The following is a 27,798-nucleotide window of genomic DNA, read 5'->3' as shown; positions in this document are numbered from 1 at the left end:
TATTCTTGAATCTTATTTTTGGATTTACTTATTTATCATTCTCTGCCTTCTTCACATGTAAGCCAGATTTTCTTCTTCTTTTTTCAATTTAATTTTGGACTGGAGAGAGTATTATTATGAAATTAGCTAGATAAACATATGAAGACATCCTTTGGCTAGCATTGGGGAATGTTTTTATTGCCTTACACACACACTTGAGCGAAACCCCTCTTTTCATAGTTCATATCTCCTAAAATTTGTCACCAGTGCTTTTATATTCTACATCTTCTCATTGATGGTTCTTCTTTTGAGTTTAACACGACAGTCTTTCCATTATTAGAATTTTTGGTATACATGTTAGGGTGGTAATAAACCTCATGTTAGTTTGACTTGCAGTAAGCTTTGTGCTATGTCTTTGATCTTTCCCCTGTATTCTTCTGGATGGTATATTGGTGTGCTTATTGATTTTTTTTTCGTCTTTGATATTTTGTCATTTGGTGTTTTACATTAGCTTAGAATGGAGATTGGTGAGAGTAGCAGGTAGAATAGGTGTAAACGAAAAAAAAATTGTTAGGGATCGTGTCAAGAAGAAGGCTAGGGTATCTGTGGATGATGTTGGTGGATTGTTCAATGTTGATAAGCTGCGAAGGTGTGTTGTTGAATTCTTATATCTTGGAACTTCAAATTTGACATGTGAATTTTATGGTACTGTTTATTGGCATGCTGAGTGGTTGAAATCTATCTCTTCATGGAATCCAGTTTATTTTGTCTGTTGTCGAGGTAAGAAGATTATACTATCGTTATTGTGGCCGACACCTTCATTGAAGGATGAGTTACTTGATTGTGAGGGATTGCCTAGGAGCAAGACATTCCAGAAATACATACTGTAATACCCGTACCTTTTGAATTAATGTAGGATCAATACGTGTTAAGTACGTATCCATTTGAGTCGGGTAGATAAGTTTGAATAGTCAAATTTGAGGTTAAAAATCATTAGGAATTAATATCGAGTGAGTCGGGGGTCTACGAGTGGTTTTAAATTATCCGGACAGCATGTGAAGTTGTTCGGACAGCCATAGAGAAATTAGAGTCAGAGAGCACATGTTTGCTAGACCAGTCATATGTGTCCAAATGGCCATCTAGCTGTCTGGACACCTCTTGAAAATCTGCATGCGTGAAATAGTTTAAAACACCTAATTTCTTATAACTCTCTCTATTGTCTCGACCCAAACACTCTCAAAACCCATTTTTCTCTCAAAATCCCTCATCTACATCAACCAATATCATCTATCAAGGTAAGATCCTCCTAACGTGAGTTATTCCTAAGTAGATTAGAGATTCATTCTCTCTAGACTTCATGATTCTCAACCCCTCTTTTGTATAAATTTCAAGGTTAGAATTCAAACTCGAATCCGTGCATTCTTGCGTCATTAGAGGCCTAAAGGAAGCATAGTTTCATTCCTTTTACTTATTTCTACAATCTTGGTAAGTCTCTAAAGACCTAAAAGCTAGTATTTGGAGATTTAGGTGATTTGGGTTTCTAGGGTTCATGGGCATTTTAGGATTTCTTGTTTGAATAATTTATTCTAGATTTTATTGATAAATTGTATTGTTTATGGGTAATTGGCTCAATGGACAATACTCGGAAGGCAATTGGTGCGCACGTGGGATGATTTTGTGAAATTTGAGTAAAAGCTATGGAGAGAGGTGGGGGATTTCTTATCTTTGGGATCTTAAGCTTCAATATTGTTGTTGTAACTTATTATTGAAGTGGTAAATCCTTGTGGAGACCACTTTTTGCATGGCCATGGATATTGTTTGAATAAATTTTCATTAATCATTATTGAACTTTGATGTTTAAATGGTCATGGTGTGTATTCTTGGACTCTTTTGAAATTAAGTCTTTGGTGTTTTCTCTTGGAATTGGATATCTCTTGCTTGGGTGTATTCATAAATTCTTCTATGGGAGGAAAGGGGGTGCATTCATGGTCTTGAAAGGGCATGGGGTTGTTAATTCTTGCATGGAATGAAATCATGGATTTAAGCGTATTTATATGTGTATATATATATATATACACAATACTTGATGTCTTTAAACTTTCATGTTGGGACAAATGAGAGGTTGAGGTGAGAATGTTTTAAACATTGAAAAATAATGTAGATTGCATGTTGATTTTGATGAGGTTTTGCATTAGAACCGTGTTTGGATAAATGCTTAACATAACTAATAAATTGTGCCTAACTGAGCTGAGCTCTGGAGAATGTCATTGTTTGACAAAATAGATAACTCGCGCCTAACTGAGCTTAGCTATGGGGAATAGGCAAAGGGTTCAAGATTCTTTAGTCAGAAGTAGGTGATTGGAAGGGTATATTCTAGTACCTAAGTTAAGGCTCCAGATGTCCTGTTAGGTGTACTTATAACCTAGTCAAGCAATTCCATAGTATGTTGTCTTCAAAGTGATGCAATTCCATGGTATGTTTGCTCTACAATAATGATGTTTTGAATGAACTAACATTCTATGGAATCCCAAATCATGAATTAAATGTTAAGAAGTATGCTCCAATAATGTTGCTCCACAAGCGGAAGATAAAAGGAAGAGTTGCAAGACAATGGGATTCAAAAAATCATGCTGGCAATGATTTGTTGATAAGTATGGATGCATACATTGTTGACGAAAAAGTTATTCTATTGCATCATTTATAACTTTCATGCATTCTCAGGTAATGTATTTGCACATGTACAAATGTATCATGGCTTTACATGCAGGGCAAAGATTAAGACCATTGATTATTTCAGATGGATGGTGATATCCTTCCTATCCAAAGTGCACTGGCGCAGTCAAGCCATATTAAGTTATATACAAAGTGTAGTGACATTGATAAGCCACCAATTCCATGGTATGTTGTCTTCAATGTGATGCTAATTTGAATTAAATAGATTAAGTTTCAACTGTGATGACTATAAATCTCGAAGACTATTTTTTTCTTTCAAATAGCTATATACTGAATGCTATGATTGAAGATAAGATTGAAAGTGCACTATTAACCTTCTTTGATTGTATCTGCAGCAACAATTAGATCCAAGAAAGATTCAGATAGATACGTGCTGTCCCAAATTATTAAAGATGTATTGCCTATGTATCACATTTTCCAGCTCATGATAAACCTCAATAATAAAAAGTGAGATCAATATGTTTCAAGGTGTCAAATATTTATGATGATATCGTACATGATGATTTGAAGTTGAGCAATCAATCTAGCACAATTGGAGCATATGAATCAACACTATCATTTACTCATATCGATGGTGAGCATGATAAATTGCAATCGAATATCCAAGTCCATACTCCCAATATGGAAAAGAAGATAAACACAAAATAGCGAGAAATTAAGGAAAAAAATTAACCAAACCATAAATAACCAGCAAAGAAAACATGAAAAGAAATAGTAAATTCAAGCTTAAAAACAACCAAAAGAAGCCTAAACATGCAAAAAATAGTACATAGAAGTCAATAAATAAGTAGCAAGCAAACCACCAAAACAAAGCCTAAATATGACAGAACCAATAATGTCGATGACAACCAATAGAAACCGACATCATCACAGGGAAAAAAAGAAATTTAAAAAGAATTGTAAGAATTTACTATCATATAGCAAAACGAAACGCGGAAAAAATGTCCAACAACAACGAACACCCAACCGAGACAATGCTGCATGAGAAGTAAATAATCAAGCGAAGAAGAAAAACCCATAAATAAAATCAAATAGCCGAGGCAACAGAAATTCACAAACCAATCAATAGAGGTGTCAGAAAAAATGAAATATCAACAAAGAAGAACTTTACCCAATTGACGAGAACCAACACGAAAAGCAAATCTGATTCACGAAGAAACAAATTTGATATCCTAAGTTGTCGAGAATGAGAGACGTCAATCCGTAACATAGTGATTGCAAAGAACATAAAGGAGAAAAGATTCGAACAAAAACTTAAGAAGCTCTTCGATTCTGTCTCGTTGTAAAGCGAGGACAAACGTGTTAGATTTAAGTGCATAATCCAATTTGGAGATAATATTGCTTCAAATGAACTATGTGATATTCGGCAAGTAACTAAGAAATGTAATTGGAGAAATTATTGATTGATGAGCAAATTAGAAAAAAAAAATTTCATCCTCCTTAGGGGATTCTAACCTTCTCAAATTTAGAGATCGTGGGGAAAAGAAAATAAAATAAGTCATTGGAAATAATTTTTTAAAAAAAAAAGAAGAGGAGAAGGACAAAAAAAGTGAAATTATAAAGCTGAACTTATAGTTTTGACGTAAGGTTTATCAATAATAATATGTGTGATTGGAAATGTTTGATTGTATATTTATTTGGACATAAATGTTGTTACAAAGATAAAATTATGATTTCTTTTAGAAGGTTGGAAAATACTATCAGTATATTTAGATTTAATTATAGATTATGTATGAAATTTTAAAGGATAATAGTATTTATATGGTTTACTCTAGAAGGATGAATATCAAGATGGTACCATGTTAAGATTACTATAAGAAATAGAATGTATTACATAAGTCACAAATGCGAGACACACAAGTAGTAAGTTGAGAAATCTTCCTATGAACAAGAAAGAAACAGCAGCATAGAACAGTAACATATAAAACACTTGTCTAAAACCCAAGTATTGATAAAGGTAAATTAGAGGGCATGATAAGAATTGTAGTAGTGGCAGATGCTTGGATTTGTGGGAACAAAAATTAGATTGCATTTGGTTGGCACTTGTCTATATAAATTGACCATAAGATAATGGTCTGAAATCCATAGCAAGACATAACTAAAGATCAAAATGGAGAGAGAGAGTTTGTTATAGTGTCTAAGAGAATGATTCTTGAAGATTTAGTCGCCAAGCTAAACCTGCCTCCATCTAGCTTTATGTACACTACTATTCATGACTCAATAAAATCGACATTGGAGATCACGGATGCACATCGAGGGATTAACCATACAATTCATGAGAAAACTGGGCCCGGTGAACAAACTGCCAAGTGAATAGAGCAACAAACCTCATGTACGATGATGGATAAACTACGAATGGTGTACAATTGTGAGATTCAAGACTACAATTGGGATAAGTATATGTATTATTATGATGGATTAGACAGGGTCAGTCTACAATTGGAAGAAGCTTATACCGAGATTTGAAATTTACAGTACGAAATGAAGATCAAAGAACAAACAAATCGCAGTTACCTTGACGAGAATGAATTACTTACCCATCAACTTGAGAATGTGTAAAGAAAATATAAGGAACTAAAAAGGAATGTGACAAGTACTGGTCTTTTTGAAAATGGTTTATAAGCTTTATGGGCTAATGTTGAATGTGAATATGTTATATATTGTGTAATATTGTTAATATGTATAGTAAGTTTAGAAGTATGACATGTGTAATAGTTGTACATATATAAGAATAAGAAGGATGTTGTGTATACACTTAGTTTACTTTAATTTTGAAGTTGATATTTAAAGTTTAAAGTTTAGGTGGAACTCTTATACAATTATATTGACATGTTTAACAAGTACAGTGCTTGATATTGTGGTATTTTGACAATATCAAATTTATTTCTTATAATCAAGATTTTGGAGGATACGATGTATATAGGTTGATGGAAGAATAAACTGTGTGGGAACAAGGTGATTAGGTTAACTCATGTACGCAGCTAATTTCAAGCTTGCATCAAAATTTATTGAGTGTATCTCAAATGATTAGAAAGGGCTACTCTTTCGTATGTATAAATAATATTCAGTCCCAATTAAAATCATAAGAGAAATAGTGAAATGAATAGTAATGGCAAAGTTGTAAATATTGCATTGGCAGAATCGTAATTAAGTTGAATATGAATGACAAGAGTTGTAATAGTGCAGATGATACTTTGGTAATTAACTGTAAAACAGAGGATTGATTGAACCTTTGATTTAGCTTTATAAAAATAAATAAAATAATAGGCAACTCAGTAGATTTGCATAATATTTATTAAAATTTATATTTTCATTAATATTTTCCTTACATTGCGTAGATTCTAGAGAGAATCAGATGTAATATATATTCAGTGGGGGCTCAATTCCCCAGTGAAATAATGTAAAACCTATTATATATATTGACTATTGAGCCAATGTACTAGACCCAAAGAAAAAATATACCAGGCTCCTAATGAAAAACCTATTATATGTATTGATTTTTGAGCAAATGTAATAGGCCCAAAGAAAAAATATACCAAACTCCCAATGAAAAAATGTATCAAGTCCCTAATGAAAAAAAACACCAAACCCCATAAGAAATGTATTAAGCTAGCCAAAAAAAAAATGTATCATGTTAGGCCCTAGAAAAGTGTACCAAACCCCATAGACCCATAAGAAAAATGCATCATCTCAATTCTCCATTTCACTCTCAGTCATGTTTGCGTCTTTCACACTTTTTCTATCTAGAGTTTTGATCTATAATTCTCTAAAACCATTTCGAACAAGTTCAACACATATTCAAGAGAAATAGAAAGTAATATTTTACAAATCATTTGCTGATTTGAGTTTCCGCTCAAGTTTTTTTGGCTAAAAAGTTTGCTAGATACGCTTTCCATTCTCTTTGTGTTCAATTTTTAAATATTTTTTTGTATATTTCGTAGAAAAATAATTGCTTAAAAATATTACTAATGATGTAGTAATAAAGCATTTTTAGAACATGAAAACTCGTACGAATAATTGTGATGAATAAAAATATAATGTTTTATTATTTAAAATTATTATTATTGATTATTTTCGTGTCATATAAAAATCTCAAACAAAATTTCCGGCCAACGCCCCTGGACCCTATTGCTTAACTGTGCCCCTCATGGATCAGCCGCTGACTCTGGATGTAGATGGCTAAAAAGGGATTAGTTGAACCTTTCAAAAAAGTATACACATCATATTTAAAACCTCAACCACTATTAACTCATTTGACCCTGCACATATATACATGTCAAAGTCGTACCCCGGCCATAACCATGTGAAAATTCAAAGACACTCTAGATGTTTTTGCATGTCCAATTTGACCAAAACAAATCCCCCCAATTCACATTTGCTTGCCTTTTGATTGACTCATCACGCCTATAAATACATATCTCTATTTATGCATACTACATCACAATACTGCAATTCTAATACTCTCCCTTGGCTATTCCAAGAATGGTGCCAAAGAGTCTGGTTCTAGCCACACTCCTAGCAGGAGTAATTCTTGCCACAACCTTGCCCAAATATGTGATGGGTCAAGACTGTGGCTGTGCTGCAGACTTGTGCTGCAGCCGGTACGGTTATTGTGGCACTGGGGATGCCTACTGTGGCGTCGGCTGCCAACAAGGCTCTTGCTATGCAGCTCCACCAACTAATGATGTCGTTGTGGCAGACATCGTCACGTCGGAATTCTTCGCTGGCATAATGGATCAAGCTGACGCTGGTTGTGAGGGGAAAAGCTTCTACTCTAGAGCTGTGTTTCTTGATGCACTCGACTCTTATCCTCAGTTTGGTAGAGTCGGTTCTGTTGATGATTCCAAGCGCGAAATCGCTGCTCTGTTCGCTCATTTCACTCACGAGACTGGACGTAAGCTCAATCTCCAATTATATTTTGATGAATTGTTTTTTCTAGGGCTATGATATCATTTGAAACACCAATTCAATTCTTCAAGAAAATTGTGTTGATTAGTATGAGATTTTGTTGTTTGTCCAGATTTTTGCTACATTGAGGAGATAAATGGTACATCTAGGGACTATTGCGATGAGACCAACACACAATATCCATGTAACCCTAACAAGGGTTACTACGGCCGTGGACCCATCCAACTATCTTGGAACTTCAACTACGGACCGGCAGGAGAAGCTATTGGATTCGACGGATTAAATGCGCCGGAGACGGTGGCTAATGATCCCCTGGTGGCCTTCAGGACAGGCTTGTGGTATTGGATGAACTTTGTTCGTCCGGTGATAAACCAAGGGTTCGGGGCAACCATCCGAGCCATTAATGGTGCGCTTGAATGTGATGGTGGAAACCCTGCAACCGTCCAACGCAGAGTTGGGTACTACACTGATTACTGTAATCAATTTGGTGTTGCTCCTGGGGATAATCTCACTTGTTAATTAGGACACAAACCTTGGACCCAGCTTTTTCTTCTTTATTTACTTGTTTGACTAGAAAAAATAAACAGACAAGAACATCTTGTTAATTTCCTTCGATGATGATATTAATATATGTATATGTTCCTCTATATATCTATGTTGAACTTGTCCTTTCTTGGAATTCTTCTCAATCGCAATTAATCCAAATCAACATCAAAGGCAGAATTATACGTACATCATAGCTACCAAGCAAGGATGATGATGTACATGCCTCTGTCAATCCGATCGATCATAAACCCGAAATCCAAGATTCTAAAGTTGTTTATGTATTCGAGCGAGCAAAGAAATCTCACAATTCACCTCATGTGTTTATATATGTCTTGACTCTATCATTTTAATTTAGACGTTGAGGGAGTCCATCAATAGTGAACCCTGTTGGAATATTGGGTCGGCTTCGTCCAATATGAGCTTGATCTAAACAATTAATATGATCCAATACATATTTAATATGACCCAATACATATTAAAGGGATAAGATATATAATCATTTCTAATTAAAGAATAAGCATAAAATGTTGTTTTTAAGTCCTATTAAAGGATTCAAAGGCACTAGTTTAATTCTAATAGAGAATGAAGACTATGCCCTAGTTCAGTTAGAACTCTCGTAAGGAGTTCTAGCAGAAGTCTCACTCTTCTCCCTATAAATAGAGGGGTTGCAGAGAGTTAGAGACACACTTTTAGAAACACAAAAATTCTCTTGTTTTCTCTCCCGTTTCCTACTCTGTTTTGTGAGAGTGTTAACTTTCTTATGTTGGCTGGAACGGTTCATTTGTGGATTGTGGACTCAACAACAACAGATCACGTAACAAAGGAGAGATCAACCTTTGTAGATTATCGTCACTTTCTGAAAGGAAGCCACAATGTCTTCATGAGTAATCATGCTTCTACTGAAGTGCTCAGGATCAGTACTTGCAAGCTGGTGCTGCAAAGAGGTTGCACTTTGTATCTACATGATGGTTTATATACCACTGAAGATAGATGTACTCTACTTCCGGTTTTAGTTCTTCTAAATTTGATATTTCAAGTTGGATTTGTGTATAATTGTGTTAAGTTATTTCTAAATAAGATTTGTTATGGTTTTGATTATTTACTTAATGGTTTATGGTATTAGATACTATTGATTATGCGAATAAAATAGATTCTGCATCTTTTGTTTTTAGTTCTAGTAATATCCCTAATAGTTGTATGTTATGGCATGCTAGATTAGGACATATTGGGCAAGATAGACTTAATTGTCTAGCTATAGAAAGCCTTTTGGGCTCATTAGCAAACTGTGATTTTTCCACATGTGAAAACTTTTTGACTAGAAAAACAACAAGAAAATTATTTGGAAAGGCAAAAAGAGTCTATCTTCCTTTGCAATTGGTTCATTATGATATTTGTGGCCTAATGAATGCGAGGGTCATACATGGCGCCTCATATTTCATTACTTTCATAGATGATCACACTTGAGATGGTAATATCTTTTTGATCTACCATAAATCAGAAGCATGGGAATGCTTCACAAAATAATTAAAGTTGGTTGAGAATCAATTAGATAAGTGCTTTAAAACTCTAACGATTAATTGTTGTGGTGTGTATCTATCGGAATAATTCAAGAATTGTGTGATGATAAGTGTATAGCTAGATGGCTAAGTATTCCACACACTCCGGAACAAAATGGTGTTGCAGAAAGGAGAAAAAGAATCCTTTTAGACATTGTTAGATCTATGATGACACAAGCAAATCTATCAATTTCACATTGAGGAGATGTGTATTTAACTATTGCCTAGCCTAGATACTAAACTGTGTTCCAATGAAATCTGTCAAGTCAACCCCATATGAATTATAGACCGGACAAAAGCCCGAATTATGGCATATATGGCAATAGGGTTGGCCGCCTACATTCATACCCTTGTTTCTAGATATGGAAAGTTGGGTGCCCGAGAAAAGAACTATATCTTTATCAGATACAGTGAGACTTCCAAGGGATATGTCTTCATTGGAGAAGATGAAACTGTAGGGTGATAGAAATTGAGTCACGAGATGACACATTCTTGGAGAATGAATTCTTTAAATTAGGAGAGGTTGATAAAGATTTTTAATTTTATGAAATTGCAAATGCTAACGATGGCATTACTAGTTTCCCAATTAAGGATACTGAAAATGTATCTCAACCGCTTGGGAATAGTGGGAGTGAGTCTTTAACTAAAAGTGCTCAAGAAGAGCAAGATCAAGTTAAATCTCAACCTTGTAGGACTATGGGTGAAAATATTTCCTGTCGTTTTGAGATTGAAGGGGAGATTTTCATGACAGCTCCTCTAAACGGTGAGGATAAGCCAGAATCTATAAAAGAGGCTCTCGCAGGTCCTAATTCTGTGGAATGGATGAATTCAATGAAAGAAGAAATGGAGTCAATGGAACAAAACCATGTTTGAGATTGGGTTGAACTTCCATCTAATCAAAAATCAATTGGGAATAAGTGGGTTCTTAAAATCAAGCATGACGCTGATGGGAACATAGATTGATATAATGCTAGATTAGTGGCCAAGGTCTACAATCAAAAGAAGGGAATCGACTATGAAGAGAGTTTTTCACCAATGGTGAGAATACTTCAATTCGCCTCATCCTAGCTATAGTCACACATTTTGATTTGGATTTGTATCACATGAATGTTAAAACATCATTTCTAAATGGAGAACTAGATAAAGAGATCTATATAGATCAGCCTACTGGTTTTGAGGTCAAGGGCTAAGAGCGCAGAGTTTGCAAGCTCAAATGGTTCATCTATGGCCTAAAATAAGCATCTAGACAATGGAACCTCAAATTTCATCGAGTCATCTTAACGGATGGGTTTATGATGATGCATGAGGAGCATTTTGTTTATGTTAAAACATCCGAGAATGATTTGGTCATCTTATCCTTATATGTCGATGACATCTTACTGGCTAGGAACAAGAAAGAGTTGATAGCAATCACGAAAGTATGGTTGGCACCAAACTTTAAAATGAAATATATGGGTGAAGCCAGTTATGTATTAGTAATAAAAATCCTAAAGGATCGTTCAAAAAGACTTTTGAGTTTATCTCAAGAGACTTTCATACAAAATGAATTAGAACGATTCCATATCCATAGCTGTAAACTCATAGATACTCTTTGTGAAAGGAATATAAGCCTTAGTCGAAATATGGGATCCAAGACTCTAGAAGAACAAGATAAAATGTCTAGAGTATAGTGCTATTGGGAGTCTGATGTACACAATGTTGTGTATTCAATCAGGTATCAACTATGCCGTAAGGCTAGTAAGCCAGTTCCAATCAAATTCCAGGCTTGAACATTGGAAAGTAGTCAAAATGATACTAAGGTAATTGAAAGAAATTATGAACTATGTACTGATTTATCGAGGGGAGAATTTGTAATTAGTTGGATACTCTGATGTAGACTGGGGAATAGAGTAGACGAACGCAAATCAACTAAAGTAGGAAATTGCCAGTTTTTCATGCAAGTTATGCATATTTGAAAAATCTCATGATTGTAAGACGCATTTGATATATTTTTTGTTTACCATGAGCTAATTTAATCTAAATTTGTAACTAAAGTAGATCAAATTGCTTTGAAAAGTACGAGTTTCATGAATATTTGACCGAGTATTCAACAAATATTAATTATGGCGATATCCATATTTCTTAATTTCTTACCCTCTCACTTGTTCTTATCTTATTTAGCTATCTTAATACCTAATTCATGTGTCTTTGAGCATTTGTTTTAATCCTTTGTTTTGTGGTTCAATATATATTAAAAGACTTCCTAATCTAACTTATATATGTTTTTTTTCTTCAGTGGGAACAGTTACTGTAAGATGACATGCACAATTTCTAGACTATAATCCTGTTTTTCCTCTCTCTCAAGAAGTCCTTGTCATAAAAGTATAAAGAAAAAATGAATTTTATACGTAATATTATTAAAATTTATATTTTTATTAACACTTACTTTACATTGCGCGAACTCTAGAGAGAATCGGATGTAATGTATATTTAGTGGGAGCTCAGTCCCTCAGTGAAATATTCTAAAACCTGTTATATGTATTGACTATTGAGCAAATGTACTAAGTCCCAAGAAAATATATACCAAGCTCCCAATGAAATAAAATGTATCAAGTCCCCAATGAGAAAATACCTAGACCCCATAACAAATGTATCAGGCAAACCAAAATAATGTTGTAAAAGAGTATTTTCAGAATATGTAAAACTCATAAAGAATACAGAAAAATATAATATTTTATTGTTTAAAATTATTATTAATGGTTATTTTCGCATTATATAAAAGAAATTTTAACACTCTACCCTCGGTCCCGTTGTTTAATTGTGTCCCTAGTGAATTTGGATCATGGATTGGCCACTAACTCTAGATGTAGATGGCAAAAAAAAATGCATTAGTTGAACCTTTCAAAAAACTATACACATCATATTTAAAGGCTCAGCCACTACTAATTCTTTGACCATGCATTATATATACATGGTCAAAGTCGTACCTACAACTGGGTAACAATTCAAAGACACTCTAGATGTTTTTGCAGGTCCAATTTGACCAAACACAGAGTTTCAAAATCCCCCCCAATTCACATTTGCTTTCTTTTTGATCGACTCATCACACCTATAAATACATATCTCTATTTATGCATACTATATCACAATACTGCAATTCTAATACTCTCCCTTGGCTATTCCAAGAATGGTGCCAAAGAGTCTGGTTCTAGCCACACTCATAGCAGCAGTAATTCTTGCCACAACCTTGCCCAACTATGTGATGGGTCAAGACTGTGGCTGTGCTGCAGACTTGTGCTGCAGCCGGTACGGTTATTGTGGCACTGGGGATGACTACTGTGGCGTCGGCTGCCAACAAGGCTCTTGCTATGCAGCTCCACCAACTAATGATGTCGTTGTGGCAGACATCGTCACGTCGGAATTCTTCGCTGGCATAATGGATCAAGCTGACGCTGGTTGTGAGGGGAAAAGCTTCTACTCTAGAGCTGTGTTTCTTGATGCACTCGACTCTTATCCTCAGTTTGGTAGAGTCGGTTCTGTTGATGATTCCAAGCGCGAAATCGCTGCTCTGTTCGCTCATTTCACTCACGAGACTGGACGTAAGCTCAATCTCTGATTATATTTTAATTCAGTTTTGTCATTTGAAACACTAATTCTTCAAGAAAATTGTGTTGATTAGTATGATTTTGTTGTTTGTCCAGATTTTTGCTACATTGAGGAGATAAATGGTACATCTAGGGACTATTGTGATGAGACCAACACACAATATCCATGCAACCCTAACAAGGGTTACTATGGCCGTGGTTCGATCCAACTATCTTGGAACTTCAACTACGGACCGGCAGGAGAAGCTATTGGATTCGACGGACTAAATGCGCCGGAGACAGTGGCTAATGATCCCTTGGTGGCCTTCAGGACAGGCCTGTGGTATTGGATGAACTCTGTTCGTCCGGTAATAAACCAAGGGTTCGGGGCAACCATCCGAGCCATTAACGGTGCACTTGAATGTGATGGTGGAAACCCTGCAACCGTCCAACGCAGAGTTGGGTACTACACTGATTACTGTAATCAATTTGGTGTTGCTCCTGGGGATAATCTCACTTGTTAATTAGGACACAAACCTTTGACCCAGTTTTTTCTTCCTTTGTTGTTTTGGTCATTTCTGCGCACTATTTTCTGACTTGTTTAGTTGTTTGACAGGAGAAAATAAACATCTTGTAACTTTTCTTCCATGATGATATGTTCCTCTATCTAAGCTAACCCTGTCCTTTCTTTGAATTCTTATAGCAAGTAATCCAAATCAACATCAAAGGTTAATTATATATGTCAGACCATCTTCGGGAAGAAATGCTTCAAGTAAATCAATATTAAGTCATCATGTAGATGCTTTTTACTTCATAGCAAGCATGATGTGAGTGGAGTGGTGTCCTGAATATGTTACGCAACTATACATATACATGCCTCGGTCAATCCGATCATAAACCCGAAATCTAAGATTCTAAAGTTGTTTCTATACACACAAACAAAAGAGGAATCCAATCATCCAAAACCAAACTCATGTATTCGAGAAAAGAAATCTGACAATTTACCTGTGTTTATGTCTTGACTTTACCATTAGACGTTGAGGGAGTCTGTCATTACTCATTACTGAATCCACCACGAAAAGTACCCTTTGCAAGCAGGCAATCAATTCTGGCAGCAGCTCTTAAACTCTTCCAGCAGATGGTACTGGTAAATGTCATTCGATCTTCTAGAAGCAATGCTTAATATCATCCGGTACTTAAATTGACAAACTTGGTCGGCTAGCCAAGTAAATCGATCTTCAGCAGATGCCATTTTTACAGCCAAGAAGGGCATTGTGAGTGTTGTCCTGCATATGTCATGAAACTAAGATTCACCGGAAATCAAAGATCATAATGTTGTTTCTGTAAAGAAGCAAAAAAAGGACTCCAATAATCAAAACTCAAAAGTCATGCATTCAAGCAAAGATATCTTACAATTCACCGGTGTTTACCTCTTTACTTTATCATTTAGATGTTGGCGGAGTCAGCCATTAGTCAATGAACCACTAAAATTAAGAACCCTTCGCTAGCAGTTAATCAAGCCTAGCCGGCTAGAAGAAGCTCTCAAACCTTTCTTCATATCATATGATATCACCCATCTCGACCAAAACGGAGATGCTAACTCTTCTCAAAATGTTTGGTCCCCTAATTGATTACAGCACATTCATCAGCTCCAGCTTGTCCTGAAAACCATGTTTAATATCATTCATAGTTTTCAGATTGACAGACTTGATCAGCCAAGTAGAACAATATTGATTCATTTGGATGAAGCCATTTGCTAATTATGTTCGTCCTGACCCATCTATTGCGGGAACCTAATGCATACTAGTTGTTTATCTTTTATTTTTTTATGCTCAATGAATGAATGAATGAATATATATTCTAAAGCGCGAATTGTCGAAATTTGATTACTAACATTTACATTTTACATCCAAATTGTTGTACAGAGTTCTAATGAAAAGAATGTGGACCATTTAAGCATCATGTATATTTCATATACTCAAAAACAAGTACAAGCGGCAATAGAACAAGATGAGGAACATCATAGAAAGAATGAAGCATGTACCTTCAAGAAAATACATGACATCTTCATGTCACACAGGGGCAACATACTTTAATTGGATAAGTTTAGACAATAAATCATAAATGGTTCATAATTTTTTTCATATACCCAGTTACTTGAAGAAACCTTAAATAGGAGAAGTACACACACACACACACACACACACACACACACACACACACATATATATATATAGATATATTTAGATTATAGTTTTGTTGGCATGGATTTGTGTCCAAATCATGAAACACTACTACAGTCTGAAATTTTTGAGCAAGAAAATGAAACAAAGGGAAAAATTGAGAGAAGACCCAAGTCAACATTAAGATTGTACAGAGACGAGAAAACAAAAAATAGAGAAGAAGAGTGAAACAAGCCAAATAGAACAAAACAGAGGAAGTAAAAGGGCATTCATAAAGAATAATAGTTTACCCAGTGAGGCTCAATTGGCGAGTGTGCGATCGAACTCTTCTTCTTTCAAAGAACAATCTGAAAACAAAAATCGAATCGAATCGAATCGAAACGTATCTAGTTACGCAATGGTGAGAGAGCGCTCGAGCGAAAATAAATACAAACCTAAAGCGTAAAACTGCTTGTTATATATGCGGGTGCTACCAAAGTCCATCGCCATTACCGGAGAGGAGATTGAATCGAACAAAACTGCAGATTCACTAGTCACTAAAAATGGATTTGAGGGAGAAGGGGTTTGGTTTAGATATTCGTTCTGTCATGATCTGTTGTTATTCTTTTGTGCAAGCCATTGGTCAACGAATATCGAAGTGGCGCAGCGGAAGCGTGGTGGGCCCATAACCCACAGGTCCCAGGATCGAAACCTGGCTTCGATAATCTTTTACAACTATTTTTTTTCCACCTGGGCCCAACAAGAAGTGCGAAGGGAGCCTATTTCAAATCTTCTTCTGGGTTTCTGTTAAAGGCCCAATAAGATGAACTTCAAAGGCCCAGACTTAGGTCAATAGACGGGTCCAATACTTGTCTCATTTCACAAATTTCGAGTCATCTAATTTATCATTTTATTTATTTTTGTCAATCCTCTATTTATTTGATCGGGATGCAACAATTATTGCAAGGATACATTTTAATTGACACGTTGATATGGAGTGGACGAATATATACATATATATATATAACCTTATTTATAATTGATCTCTCAATTGATAACAAAAACAAAAAGAATTTTTTTTTTTCTTATTTATTGACAAATATTTTTTGTATAATTCTATAACAAGCATTACAGTACATTTTGACCTCAGAACTACAAAAACTGCATACACAAAGCTACAGAAGAATCAAGGGAAGAAAAAAAGAAAGAAGAAAGAAAAGCAGGCTGCCTGGTATTTTCTTCTAAGTGTAAAGTAGTTTATTTTATTGAGTAATCAATGACCAGGTCCTCTAGGGCTGGGACCTGATGCTAGCCGTTGAAGCCAGCAGGCCATGGTGGTCTTCGCCTTCTCGTAGACCGACGACGACGACGAGTACGTCTTGAGGTGGTTTGCACTGGCAAAGTCCTCCGACTCCGACAACACCCTCGCCGCATCAACCACTCCAACATGGTTCAAAATTGCCACTGAAATCATCAAAATGATCAAAAGGGTGGTGGTGGTGCTTGTTTTCATCTTCAAAAGACCAAGAAGACAAAAAAGATAAGTTTTGAATATGGTAATTTTTGGTGTTGTTATTAGTGTATGTGAAGAGAGGGGGGTGTGTGTTTTTGTGTTGTGGATGTGAAGCAAAGAATGGGTAGTGGAAGTATTTATATATAAGGGAAAAGAAGCAGTGTTTGTATTGTTTTGCTTTGGACTCAGGGTTTATTGGGGTTTACGTGTTGACCAAGGACTAGGGAGGAGGAGAAGGAGGATTTTGTTGAATTGGTCCTCCCATGGAAGCAGCACCATTTTGTGTAAAATGAAACATGGGTTTTGCATACAACTTTGAATAAGTCAGTCTCTTTCGACGTCTGAATTCACTTGTATACCCTTCACAATGACATGATATTCATATATAAACATGCTATATAAGACTGCCAGTGTTTTTTGTCTATATTTCCCAAATGTTAAAAAGTTTGAGATGGACACTCCGCGTGATTTTTATGAAATTGTGTGCAACCATCAATCACGACATTTGGGATAGCAGTTGTGACGGAAATGAAAAAAACTGATGTGGGAAATCAGGACAATTTGGTCATATGAATCAGGCATTGTAATTAAGTCCAAGGTTAAGAAATTTGAATATGGACTTAATTCTAAGGTTTGAATTGCACGTAAGCTATGAGAGACTTGGGTAGCAGTTTGAGGCTTCTGAGAAAGCAGAGCACGTACAAAGAATATTATTATATATTATTTCAGACAAATATAAAAACATTATTATATGTAATCTGATCCAAAAATTAAGGCAATTGTCGACATAATTAGGGCAAGTACAACACTGCTGCCAAAATCAAAAGGTTTGAATATTTCAAATTTCCTCATCTTCAGTCTTCAGAGAAAAAATAATAATAATCAGAAAGCAAGCTGTCTTGCTGCAACATATATATATATATATTTGAAAATTTATTAGTTTTTATAATTTTCAAAGTTGTTGGCTTCTACCCTGTACAATATGTCAGTGCTTGGGTATTCAACTTTACGGAATAAATTTGTTGACAGGAGAGAAGAAATCAAGGAAGAATGCCACAATTTGCAAAAGCAACAATGTACATACTTTCAATATATATATATGTAAAGTTGTCAAAATCGGGATCTTACATGAAATCGATGGAAGACCTCCCAAATCGAATCATAATAAAAATAATACAATAATTTATTTCAATACACAAGTAACATAATAAAATATTCTATACGTAATAAAAAGATAAAAATATAATGATTATTTACTATACACGTTATATGGCCTCATCTATAAACTTACATAATTTAGGTGGTAGTCAGATAGGCATGCCACATAGATTAGAAAAAAAAAACTTACTTTATTAAAAAAACCACATAAGCATGCCGCATGTTTATGTAAGTTTATGGATGTTTATTTTATGGATGTGTAGTGTTTCCAAAATTTCCAAAACCTCCAAAAAAGTATGAAAGGTAAGATACGAAATCTAAATCACAATAATTAAGTTGCAAGTTTAAATTTTTATTTTATAATTTCAATTCTTGATAAATTTTGCATCAAAATTGTCTTCACTTCTAGCATTATCATTTTTATTATTTCCATCGATGTCTTTATCAACATAGTTATTAAAATCAATATCATCAAAAAAACAATCACTAACATAAAAAAAAAAAAAGCATTAACCGCCTAAATTGAAAAACAATTAAGAAAGCACTCATCTTGTAAAATCGTAAGATTGTAAAATTGGATTTGTAAGATAGCATTAACCACCTAAATTGAAAAACAATTAAGAAAGCACTCATCTTGTAAAATTGTAAGATTGTAAAATTGGATTTGTAAGATTGTAAAATTGGATTGAAAGATCGTATGATCATACAATAAGATTGTACAATCTCATAAAAAATAATTTTTGAAGGGTCCGAATCTTTTTGCTTATATATAAGATTCGCTTATATAGAATTGTAAGATCATACGATTTTGACAACCGTGTATATATGATGATATAAGCTAGCTAAATTATCTATATTCCATTACAAGGACAAAAAAAACACAAAGTAAAATGAACAATAAATTGCAAGATGTAACCACATCAAATTTGATGATATAAGCAAGCTAAATGAACTCTTGACTAACCAAAAATATGGCCACCAGGACGGTATATACACCACAATGTTGTTTCTACATCACAATCAAACCGTCATTTCATTTGAAAATAAGCACACGCCCGAATCCTACAATGTAGAAAATTAAAAACATGACGACTACTACAACTCTCTACAATTACTATCCTCCAGTCCAAATCTGAGTGGGCAGCAGATAATAGAATACGAAACATAACAGAATCTGTAAACTAATAGACAGATTCACAGTCAGAAAAATCTTTTAAGTCCCAGCATTCCTACGACCAACACGAGCAACAAAGCCAGCTTTAATTGGTGCAACTGATCGACCAGAGCCACACTGCAAAAACAGAGGGGGAAAAAAGAATTAAGAACTCTACAAACAGGAAACCAACCCCTGATAATAAAAAATAAAAAAAAAAACCATATGAAACAGAAGGATTAAATCACTGAATGTTGCAAAACCTTCAATAAACACTATGCTTAAGATACACACCAAACATTGTAAATGAACGAGAATTTCATTCAATTCTCAATAGATGTAAAGAATCTCCTTCACATTATATGATCTATCTTCAGAGAAAAAAATTGACATTGCTGACAAAAGAGTAGTTTCCCCTTGTACAATATATATAGATATATATCCCTGTAGGACCACAGAATTATTCTCTGCCACATAGCCAACACAAAAAATATTTGCCAAGTGTAAATCATTACTGGCCTCAGAAATTCTATAATCGTCCGTCATACATGGAAATCAGACAATGTAGGCAATCTTTAAATCATCATAGGCCTTCTCCACAAAATATTTGCCATTAACAGAATTTTAGACACTCAAACAACCAACATGTATCCATGTACTCGCAGGAAGAAGTATAACTTTTGTGTGTAAACTCGGGGATCAAATCATCTTATACAAAACCTTTAATAAAAACTATGCTTAAGAAACACACCAAACACAGTAAATGAACGAGAATCTCATTCATTTCTCAATAGATGTAAAGAATCTCCTTCGTTATATGATCTATCTTCAGGGGAAAAAAAAACTTGTACAATATACATAAATTTCCCCATAGGACCACAGAATTATTCTCTGCCATGTAGCCAACACAAAAATATCTGCAAAGTGTAAATCATTACTGGCCTCAGAAATTCTCTAATCCAACAGTCATACAAGGAAATCAGACAATGTAGGCAAACTTTAAATCATCATAGGCCTTCTCCACAAAATATTTGCCATTAACAGAATTTTAGACACCCAAACAATCAACATGTATCCATGTACTCACAGGAGAAAGTATGCCTTTTGTGTGTAAACTCGGGATCAAATCATCTTATACTGAATGTTGCAAAACCTTTAATAAAAATTATGCTTAAGAAACACACCAAACACAGTAAATGAACGAGAATCTCATTCAATTCTCAATAGATGTACAGAATCTCCTTCATTATATGATCTATCTTCAGGGAAAAAAATCGACATTGCTGACAAAAAGTAGTTTATACTTGACCAATATACTGCCACGTAACCAACACAAAAATATCTGCGAAGTGTAAATCATTACTGGCCTCAGAAATTCTCTAATCCTCCAGTCATACAAGGAAATCAGACAATGTAGGCAATATTTAAATCATCATAGGCCTTCTTCACAAAATATTTTCCATTAACAGAGTTTTAGACACCCAAACAATCAACAGGTATCCATGTACTCACAGGAGTAAGTATGGATTTGTGTATAAACAATAATCAAGTTATGAGCACAAATTTCGTTACCACTATTAACCACATCAAGAATGAATATCCCAAGATAGCTCTGCTGGGATTAGGAATGAAGCATCATATGATGGCATTATCAAATGAGTATGTAAGCATTCTTACACATCTTATTCAACAAAATTTGACATCATACCAATAGAGGAATTAGCGCAAGCTACCTATTTCTAGATATTCAATTCACATGCAAATGAAAATGTAAATATATTAAACAGAACAAACTAGGTATAATTAGTAGAGGATGAGCAGTGGTATCATGAAAATCAGAACTTGTGTATGGGCTTATGTGCAAAGGATAAGAAGATGGAATGAAGAAAACAGAAGAGTGATTGGACATATACGAGCTGTTACCTTCTCACATCTGAGAAAGAAGAGACGATTCTCCTTTGAGAGTATTGTGTCAGGACTTTTGCATCCAATACAAATGACGTACTCATCTGAAAACATGAACACATAGATTAGTAAAAGAAGCGCAAAACATTTGATGCAATAAGGTCCTTATTTGGACAGTTCAGTTATCTAGACACTGCAAAAACCAAGTTTTTGCTAAATCTGATACTTACTGACATATCGACGCAAGATCCCTTCAAAATTTTTGGGGGCAAATCTACCCTTAACGACCAACCTCTGCTGTCCATCAAGAGATCCACTAGTTCCCAACTCAGCCAGCAAGAAGGCCATGACATGTTCTGCCTGCCGATGCATCCTGACAACAAAAAGGGCGACTAGCGTTGATGCAATTTAGAATTTCTTAATTTCCAAATACATGGCACCAAGATATAGTACATTCATATCTTTACTCGAAAGACCCAACATTAATGATACATTAAAGCATTTAACAAGATTTGTAAGACAATTGATAGATAAAATCATTCTAATATTTTCTTAGCAAAGAGGCAAAAGGCTTTTGCATCCTCTTGTAGGCAGTAAGTCAACCACAAAATACTATTTAACTGAATGACTATACACATTGTAATCCTAACCTTACACAAAAATGTACTTACAAATATGGAAACCTCATACAGCATTAGTTAAAGCTAGAAAACATTGTTGGGTCAGCCAACAACTCCAAATAACTCTTGAGAGAAGCAACATGATATTGAGATATTACCATATATAAATCTCAAGTTCGTTTCTATAAATTGAACCATTTAAAAGCCAAGCAAGAATCTCCTACAGTATTTTTAAATAATACTAGATGAATAGCAAGCGTAATGATAGTCAAAAATAAAATTATTACAAATTTAGCATCCCATGCATATGATTCCAAACACATTATTATCGCACAATGCACACATGTCAGACTCAACAAAGTGTAACAGTTTTAACTTTTAAGTAATCAAAAGGCAGAAATACTTAAAACAATATGAGCAGAACCATTTGGCCCATATTTGTCATAATCAAATCCAGAGAGAAAAACATTGTGCATTTTATCATTATTGTATGCCCCACTTCAGCCACAAAAATTAAATAAACAACAGGAGGAAAAGAGCCAGATCATACGTTCTGCAAAGATCCATAAAATTCACAAAAACAGTTTTCTTTGTGCCCTCACGAAGAACTTGTGGAGGCCTCATCACCGTTCTACGCCTATCTCCAGCGAGTTCAGGATTATTTTCACGTAATATGTTGAATACCCGACTAAGAAGCTGCACACAAAATAAAATGACATCAAAAATATCAGCAACCTTACAGAAAATACTGAAATCAGTCACATAAACATGTTTACAAACTGCTAATAGAGAATGCACATAGTATTCCATGACAGACACTTAAATGGTCCAACTCATAATAAATGTTAATGCATGCTGGGCAGTGTGTTCCAGACAATTTGGAAGTAAAGAAACAGACTCTCTTCCAAAAATTTAGAACCCCCTCCTACTGCCTCAAAAATTATTGGTAGAACATTAGATATTTTGCTACTAGAAATTTCAACTAAGTGAGCTTGTCCAAAATTCCCAGTTCCCATATGGCCATATCCCTTTCACTTCCACTGCTTGTATAATAGAATACCCTAGTACCAGAGCTATCTGCTATGTTTATCTTTTGAAGATTTATACACAAAAATAATGCATCAATTGCAAGACCCAACCACACAGACTAAGTTTATCTTTTGAAGAATTAGTCATTAAATGTGTAGGTTAAATTTCTTTACATGTAATTGTTAGATGAAGGAGGTATCCTGACAAGACCGTATTTGAAAAATGAAAATACATTTTCACATCATTAATTTGTACAATCCATACATGCAACAATATGGGTACACGGTATGGAACAGTCAATTGGTACTCAAACATAAATTAGCCAAATTAAAAACCTAAAAAATTTACCACAGTATTTTTTGAATGCAAATCTATGCGCTGAAGAATATAAAATACCTCCTCATATTCATAATCTCGATCACTTCCTTCCCAAGGACAACGCGGTTGTAGATCAATTGCTTCCACTTCTTCATCCTGGTCAGCATGCTCTAAGTGACCAAAAAATATACATTTAGATTCTTGAAGCGAGAGAAAAATATATAGGCAGAAATTAATTATTTTTTCTAATTTATTAATTTACAAGGAAACTTATGGCAAAATGATGAAATTTGTTACCATCCAAATCTTCTAAAGCATCCCCACTTTCCTCATTTAATATATTTGTTTCTACCTACAATAGTACACCAAGGATTGCGTATCATTTCCAGCTGACAATAATAGATAGAGTAAAAACATTCAGTAATTTTACAATAAAAAAAACACTTACAGGCTTCTTCTTCTTTTTCTTCATATTAGCAAATGTATTTTCAACACCATCAGAAACTGCAAAGAGGGGGAAAAGAGGACTCAGAACAAAAGGAAATGAATTTACCAAGCATAGCTAAATACAAATGTTAAAAGATAACACTACAAACAAACATAAGATTCGTTTTCGGGATACCAGATAATGATTCAGTTTTCTCAGCTAGTTTGTCCACAGAATCAACAGCAGAATCCTGTACCACAACCTTCTTCTTCTTCTTCTTCTTGGAAGGATCGAAGGGGGCAAGCTGCAAGGAAAATCTAGTCAATACAAAAACCCTAACAATGTCCACTTCTCCAGGAGAGGAAGCCACCCATACATACAAGGAATAAGGGCAATGTTCTTAAATATCTTTTTGGTCTTCAGATAAAATTTAATACTAACCCTATCTGCCATTTACATCATAAATTAGTAACATAAAACAAAAGTAAAAAAGCCTACCTCTCCCACCTCGTTCGTCAAATCCTGAGCATTGTCAGCCATGATTACTGCATCAAGAAAATTTTGGAAAAAATTAATATAGAAACAAGTAAACAACCAACCTTCAAACTTTAAGTGAGAACACCATAGCCGTAGAAGCCAAACAAGGCCCACAATACTATTCAAAGTTACAAATTATATATCATCTGTGAAAAGGTTCATGGTTCACCTGATCACCTCTATACTTAAATGGAAACAGAATAATTATTCATCTCCAACTTCTAAAGGCAAACCTCACCCCCTAATCTGTACACCTTATAGTCACTATTCAACTAAATACCCATAAATCGATGCAAGTAAATACTTTGAAACAAATTCATCAACCAGTTACTTTTTCCCTGAATGGAACATGCTAGAACTAACAAATCATAGTGCAAATTCAACTAATTACTGTCAAAAAGATACCCAAAAAAACGCAATTATATTTGTCTTACTATACATCTTGAAAAATGGTGACTCAGCTTAACATGTTGTCGAATGACAAATAGCACCTCATACCATACAAGATTTCCAAATTCTATATATCAGCGTTTTCATCAAGCAACCATAAGATATATCCTAGGATCAATCCATCTAAAGAAGCTCTGTGCATCTTAACTGCGAAAAATAAGACACCATGACGCAAATCAGTATTCCCGCACAAAAAAAAAAATCCAGGAAAGAGAGGAAAAGGGACAGATAACCTACATAGCACCGACAATTACTTAGATTAAAGGAAGTAAACCAAGGTTTCAACTATTTAGCAGGAAAATCCAGATTTCTCGCAGGTTCTTATGCTTTCTCAGAAACCTGACGGCCAACCTCTAATCTTATTTAATATATCAATAATAGTTTTCGGTTTCTGCACCAAGAGCAAATCTGCCGAAATCAACAAAGTAAGCTATTCCGTTTCAACTTAACACAACGAGGCGGAATTACCTGTGTAGAATGTGACAGGAAAGTTGGATAAGCAGTAGGTCGTCGACGGCTGTGAATCAGCTGAACAGATGAAAAGGTTTGTCTAGGTTAGGGTTTCTTTTGAGAGCGATGAAAAGTTAGATCGGGTGTTGCGTTCTTTTTTTTTTTCTTTTATTTATTTATTTAGGGATAGGGTGCAAGGGTAGACTGGTAAAGTGGGCCGGGGCCCGGCATGGTCAGATATCAGATATCATGGGCCGTACCCGGCCCGAAGCATGTTATCCGGGCTGGGTCAGTGATTCGGACCTTTTGACATTTTTTGCTGTGTCGGGTGAGATTTGAAATTTTTTTATTTTTTAAAAGACAAAAATGCCTCCAAAAAGGCACAAACAATTACTATAAAGCAGCTATTTTGAGGAGTATTTTTTTTTTTGTCTCTTTTAAGAATGAAAGTTAAAACATCAATAGAAAGTTCATAATATTCTGTCCAATATAAAATTGTTAGTTCTCTCGACGGCCATAAAAGTCACCATCCAACATCAATAGAAAGTCCAAAATATTCTGTCCAATATAAAATTGCTAGTTCTCTCGACGGCCATAAAAGTCACCATCCTAAACCCCCTGGTGATAAAACATCAATAGAAAGTTCAAAATATTCTGTCCAATATAAAATTGCTAGTTCTCTCGACGGCCATAAAAGTCATCACAACGGATGAAAAACTATCCAAATCCTAAACCTCCTGGTGAGAATAGAACCCTGGACCTCAAGGTTTTGGACAGACAACCTGACCAACCAAGCTAACTCCCATTCTCATAAAATTGCTAGTTCTATGGGTATGGTAGTCATTGACACTAATTAAAATTTAAATAACAATAAAATATCAAAATAATCTTACTAACATTCAAAAAGACTAGTTTTTTAGGACATTTCGGTCCATAATTAATACATTTATTCCCTCTCTTAATAAGGACATCATACTCCAACATTTTTCACAACTAGTGGTGAACCCGCTCGCACAGCGAGCGATATTTATCTTTAAAGGTCTTTAAACTAACTATTGATTAGAAGCTTCATAGTGTTTGTATATAGAAAAATCGAGATTCCAAATTGAAATTTCAGTGCTTATTATATTTAAGTTGCGGATAAGATACATAGTAACTACAACTAAGTTTATTTATAAATCATTTCATTCACATTTTTTTATTTAAATTATGAGATTCATTAAATATTAGTTAACAAAAAGGTTATAAATTATAATTACATGATCAATCCAAATTTTAAAAGACCATAAAGTCACCAAGGATCCACATTGAGAAATATCATAAAAAAAACATAAATAAAAATGGAGATTACGATAAAGGAGCTACTTCCTAGACATTCAACCTGAGTATTCACACGGGTTTCTCCACTCTTAGCAAGTATATGAACATCCATGTTAGACTATCTTTTGGAATTAAAAAAATACCCCTCTTTGATATCTTGTTCAGTAAATCCCACGTGCACCAAGCAATCGAACCTAATATTCTTTGTCTTTCACAATGAAACATCACTGGTACGAAGCCATGATATTATACAAATAGATCAATAAATGAAAAACGATTAATATATCAGAAAAAAAGAGACATAAAAATACTTGACATGCAAAGCACACCGAAATGGATCATCATTAAACTTCAAGTTCTCAATACCCTACTAAAATTAGCACGACTTCAAGTACTATCAAGCTTTTGTCTATCTAAGGCACAATATGAAAATTAAGAATCTCTCATGAAGCAAATAATTTTAAAATTAGGAATATCTCATTAAGCAAACAATCTTAAGTTTTAACATTTCTGAGAATATTTGGAATCATTTCGAATGGAAAATACGAACATTGCTCCAAAGGTTTATGCAAATGTCCAAAAAATGCTGATATAGAACAGTAATCCAACCTACAATGAAAGGCCTAAATGTTCTGCATAGACAAAATGTAACAATTTTTATGTTGGCATTGGTATGGGTAGGAGATATGGATTGTGTTATGCAAGGTTACCAGATCTCTTTGAGGGTAAATGATAAAAAAAACATCAATTTAATTGTTAATTTACGTTTATTGAATATAAATGTCATATCCACTCCTCTTTTTGTTTGAGTTGGTTTTGTTCATGAATGACTTTTGATATTAGTAATGTTGATTAATAGAGTCACTCGTTACAATCTTTTCGTCTTCTTATCTAAAGTACTTTGTTGGTTTTATTCATGAATGACTTTTGATATTAATGGCATTAATTAATAAAATTATCTGTAACAACCTTTTAGTCTTATTCATTACAATATGCTAATCTATACCTATATATAAAACAGAGGTTCTAACCCATCGCTCCACATATTTGACACCTGAATTTTTTTGTTCTCCATCAATTGCCTATGTGGACACCTAATATCTCTTTATTTGGCTTACAAACTCTAAGGAATATTCAAAGTAAAAACAATTCAGGTGTCAAATATGTGAAGCAATTGGTTAGAGCCTCTACTTTATATGTAGATATAGATTCTCTCACGATTCCTTCGCACGAGCAATAAATTGCAAAAGCTTTATATTACTTATCATGTTTGCTTGCCTTCAATTTCTTCGTCGATTCCTTACACCCATTTGAAATGAGACCTTTCATTTGCAAGACTGAAGCAATATCTATCTGGTGGTCCAAAGAAAGATCGATCTAGTGGTTCAAAGCAAATCGAATCAAGATCGATATGGTGTTTTGTAGCAAGACCAAAGCAAGCGCGATCGGGTGGTTCAAAACAAGCCGAATC

General features: G+C 34.6%; 4 protein-coding genes, 1 long non-coding RNA gene and 4 other non-coding genes across 10 annotated transcripts; 3 read left to right on the top strand and 6 right to left on the bottom strand.

Moving 5' to 3' along the window:
* The first annotated feature begins 7,130 nt into the window (after positions 1 to 7,130).
* Positions 7,131 to 8,293, top strand: LOC120006438 (endochitinase EP3-like). The gene is made up of 2 exons (XM_038856477.1): positions 7,131 to 7,606; positions 7,733 to 8,293. The coding sequence occupies exons 1-2, from the start codon at positions 7,195 to 7,197 to the stop codon at positions 8,137 to 8,139; spliced, it is 819 nt and encodes a 272-aa protein (XP_038712405.1). The 5' UTR covers positions 7,131 to 7,194; the 3' UTR covers positions 8,140 to 8,293.
* LOC120006439 lies at positions 8,035 to 16,042 on the bottom strand. 2 transcript variants are annotated; one of them, XR_005469985.1, is made up of 5 exons: positions 15,903 to 16,042; positions 15,759 to 15,815; positions 14,716 to 14,946; positions 13,823 to 14,626; positions 8,035 to 8,152 (listed from the first exon to the last, which is right to left on the bottom strand). It is a non-coding gene; the product is annotated as an uncharacterized LOC120006439 (long non-coding RNA). The 2 variants fall into 2 exon arrangements; XR_005469986.1 differs by having other exon boundaries at positions 13,823 to 14,571.
* Positions 12,865 to 13,933, top strand: LOC120006437 (endochitinase EP3-like). The gene is made up of 2 exons (XM_038856476.1): positions 12,865 to 13,300; positions 13,403 to 13,933. The coding sequence occupies exons 1-2, from the start codon at positions 12,889 to 12,891 to the stop codon at positions 13,807 to 13,809; spliced, it is 819 nt and encodes a 272-aa protein (XP_038712404.1). The 5' UTR covers positions 12,865 to 12,888; the 3' UTR covers positions 13,810 to 13,933.
* A 57-nt stretch (positions 16,043 to 16,099) lies between the features above and the next one.
* Positions 16,100 to 16,171, top strand: TRNAM-CAU. The gene has a single exon. It is a non-coding gene; the product is annotated as a tRNA-Met (tRNA).
* A 327-nt stretch (positions 16,172 to 16,498) lies between these two features.
* LOC120006468 (PAMP-induced secreted peptide 1) lies at positions 16,499 to 17,081 on the bottom strand. The gene has a single exon (XM_038856519.1). The coding sequence runs from the start codon at positions 16,958 to 16,960 to the stop codon at positions 16,721 to 16,723; it is 240 nt and encodes a 79-aa protein (XP_038712447.1). The 5' UTR covers positions 16,961 to 17,081; the 3' UTR covers positions 16,499 to 16,720.
* A 1,962-nt stretch (positions 17,082 to 19,043) lies between these two features.
* Positions 19,044 to 25,177, bottom strand: LOC120006500 (eukaryotic translation initiation factor 2 subunit beta-like). Its single transcript, XM_038856555.1, has 10 exons — positions 25,026 to 25,177; positions 24,069 to 24,115; positions 23,766 to 23,874; positions 23,592 to 23,647; positions 23,441 to 23,495; positions 23,222 to 23,313; positions 22,347 to 22,492; positions 21,407 to 21,549; positions 21,195 to 21,280; positions 19,044 to 19,409 (listed from the first exon to the last, which is right to left on the bottom strand). Exons 2-10 carry the CDS (start codon positions 24,108 to 24,110, stop codon positions 19,332 to 19,334), a joined length of 807 nt encoding a protein of 268 aa, XP_038712483.1. The 5' UTR covers positions 24,111 to 24,115; positions 25,026 to 25,177; the 3' UTR covers positions 19,044 to 19,331.
* Positions 19,785 to 19,866, bottom strand: LOC120006760. The gene has a single exon (XR_005470098.1). It is a non-coding gene; the product is annotated as a small nucleolar RNA SNORD34 (small nucleolar RNA).
* On the bottom strand, positions 20,208 to 20,290 carry LOC120006761. Its single transcript, XR_005470099.1, has one exon. It is a non-coding gene; the product is annotated as a small nucleolar RNA SNORD34 (small nucleolar RNA).
* On the bottom strand, positions 20,633 to 20,715 carry LOC120006759. Its single transcript, XR_005470097.1, has one exon. It is a non-coding gene; the product is annotated as a small nucleolar RNA SNORD34 (small nucleolar RNA).
* Positions 25,178 to 27,798: the final 2,621 nt, after the last annotated feature.

This window comes from Tripterygium wilfordii, chromosome 9 (assembly GCF_013401445.1).
Source record: "Tripterygium wilfordii isolate XIE 37 chromosome 9, ASM1340144v1, whole genome shotgun sequence".
Taxonomy (NCBI): domain Eukaryota; kingdom Viridiplantae; phylum Streptophyta; class Magnoliopsida; order Celastrales; family Celastraceae; genus Tripterygium; species Tripterygium wilfordii.
This window is presented reverse-complemented; position numbering and strand designations above follow the sequence as displayed.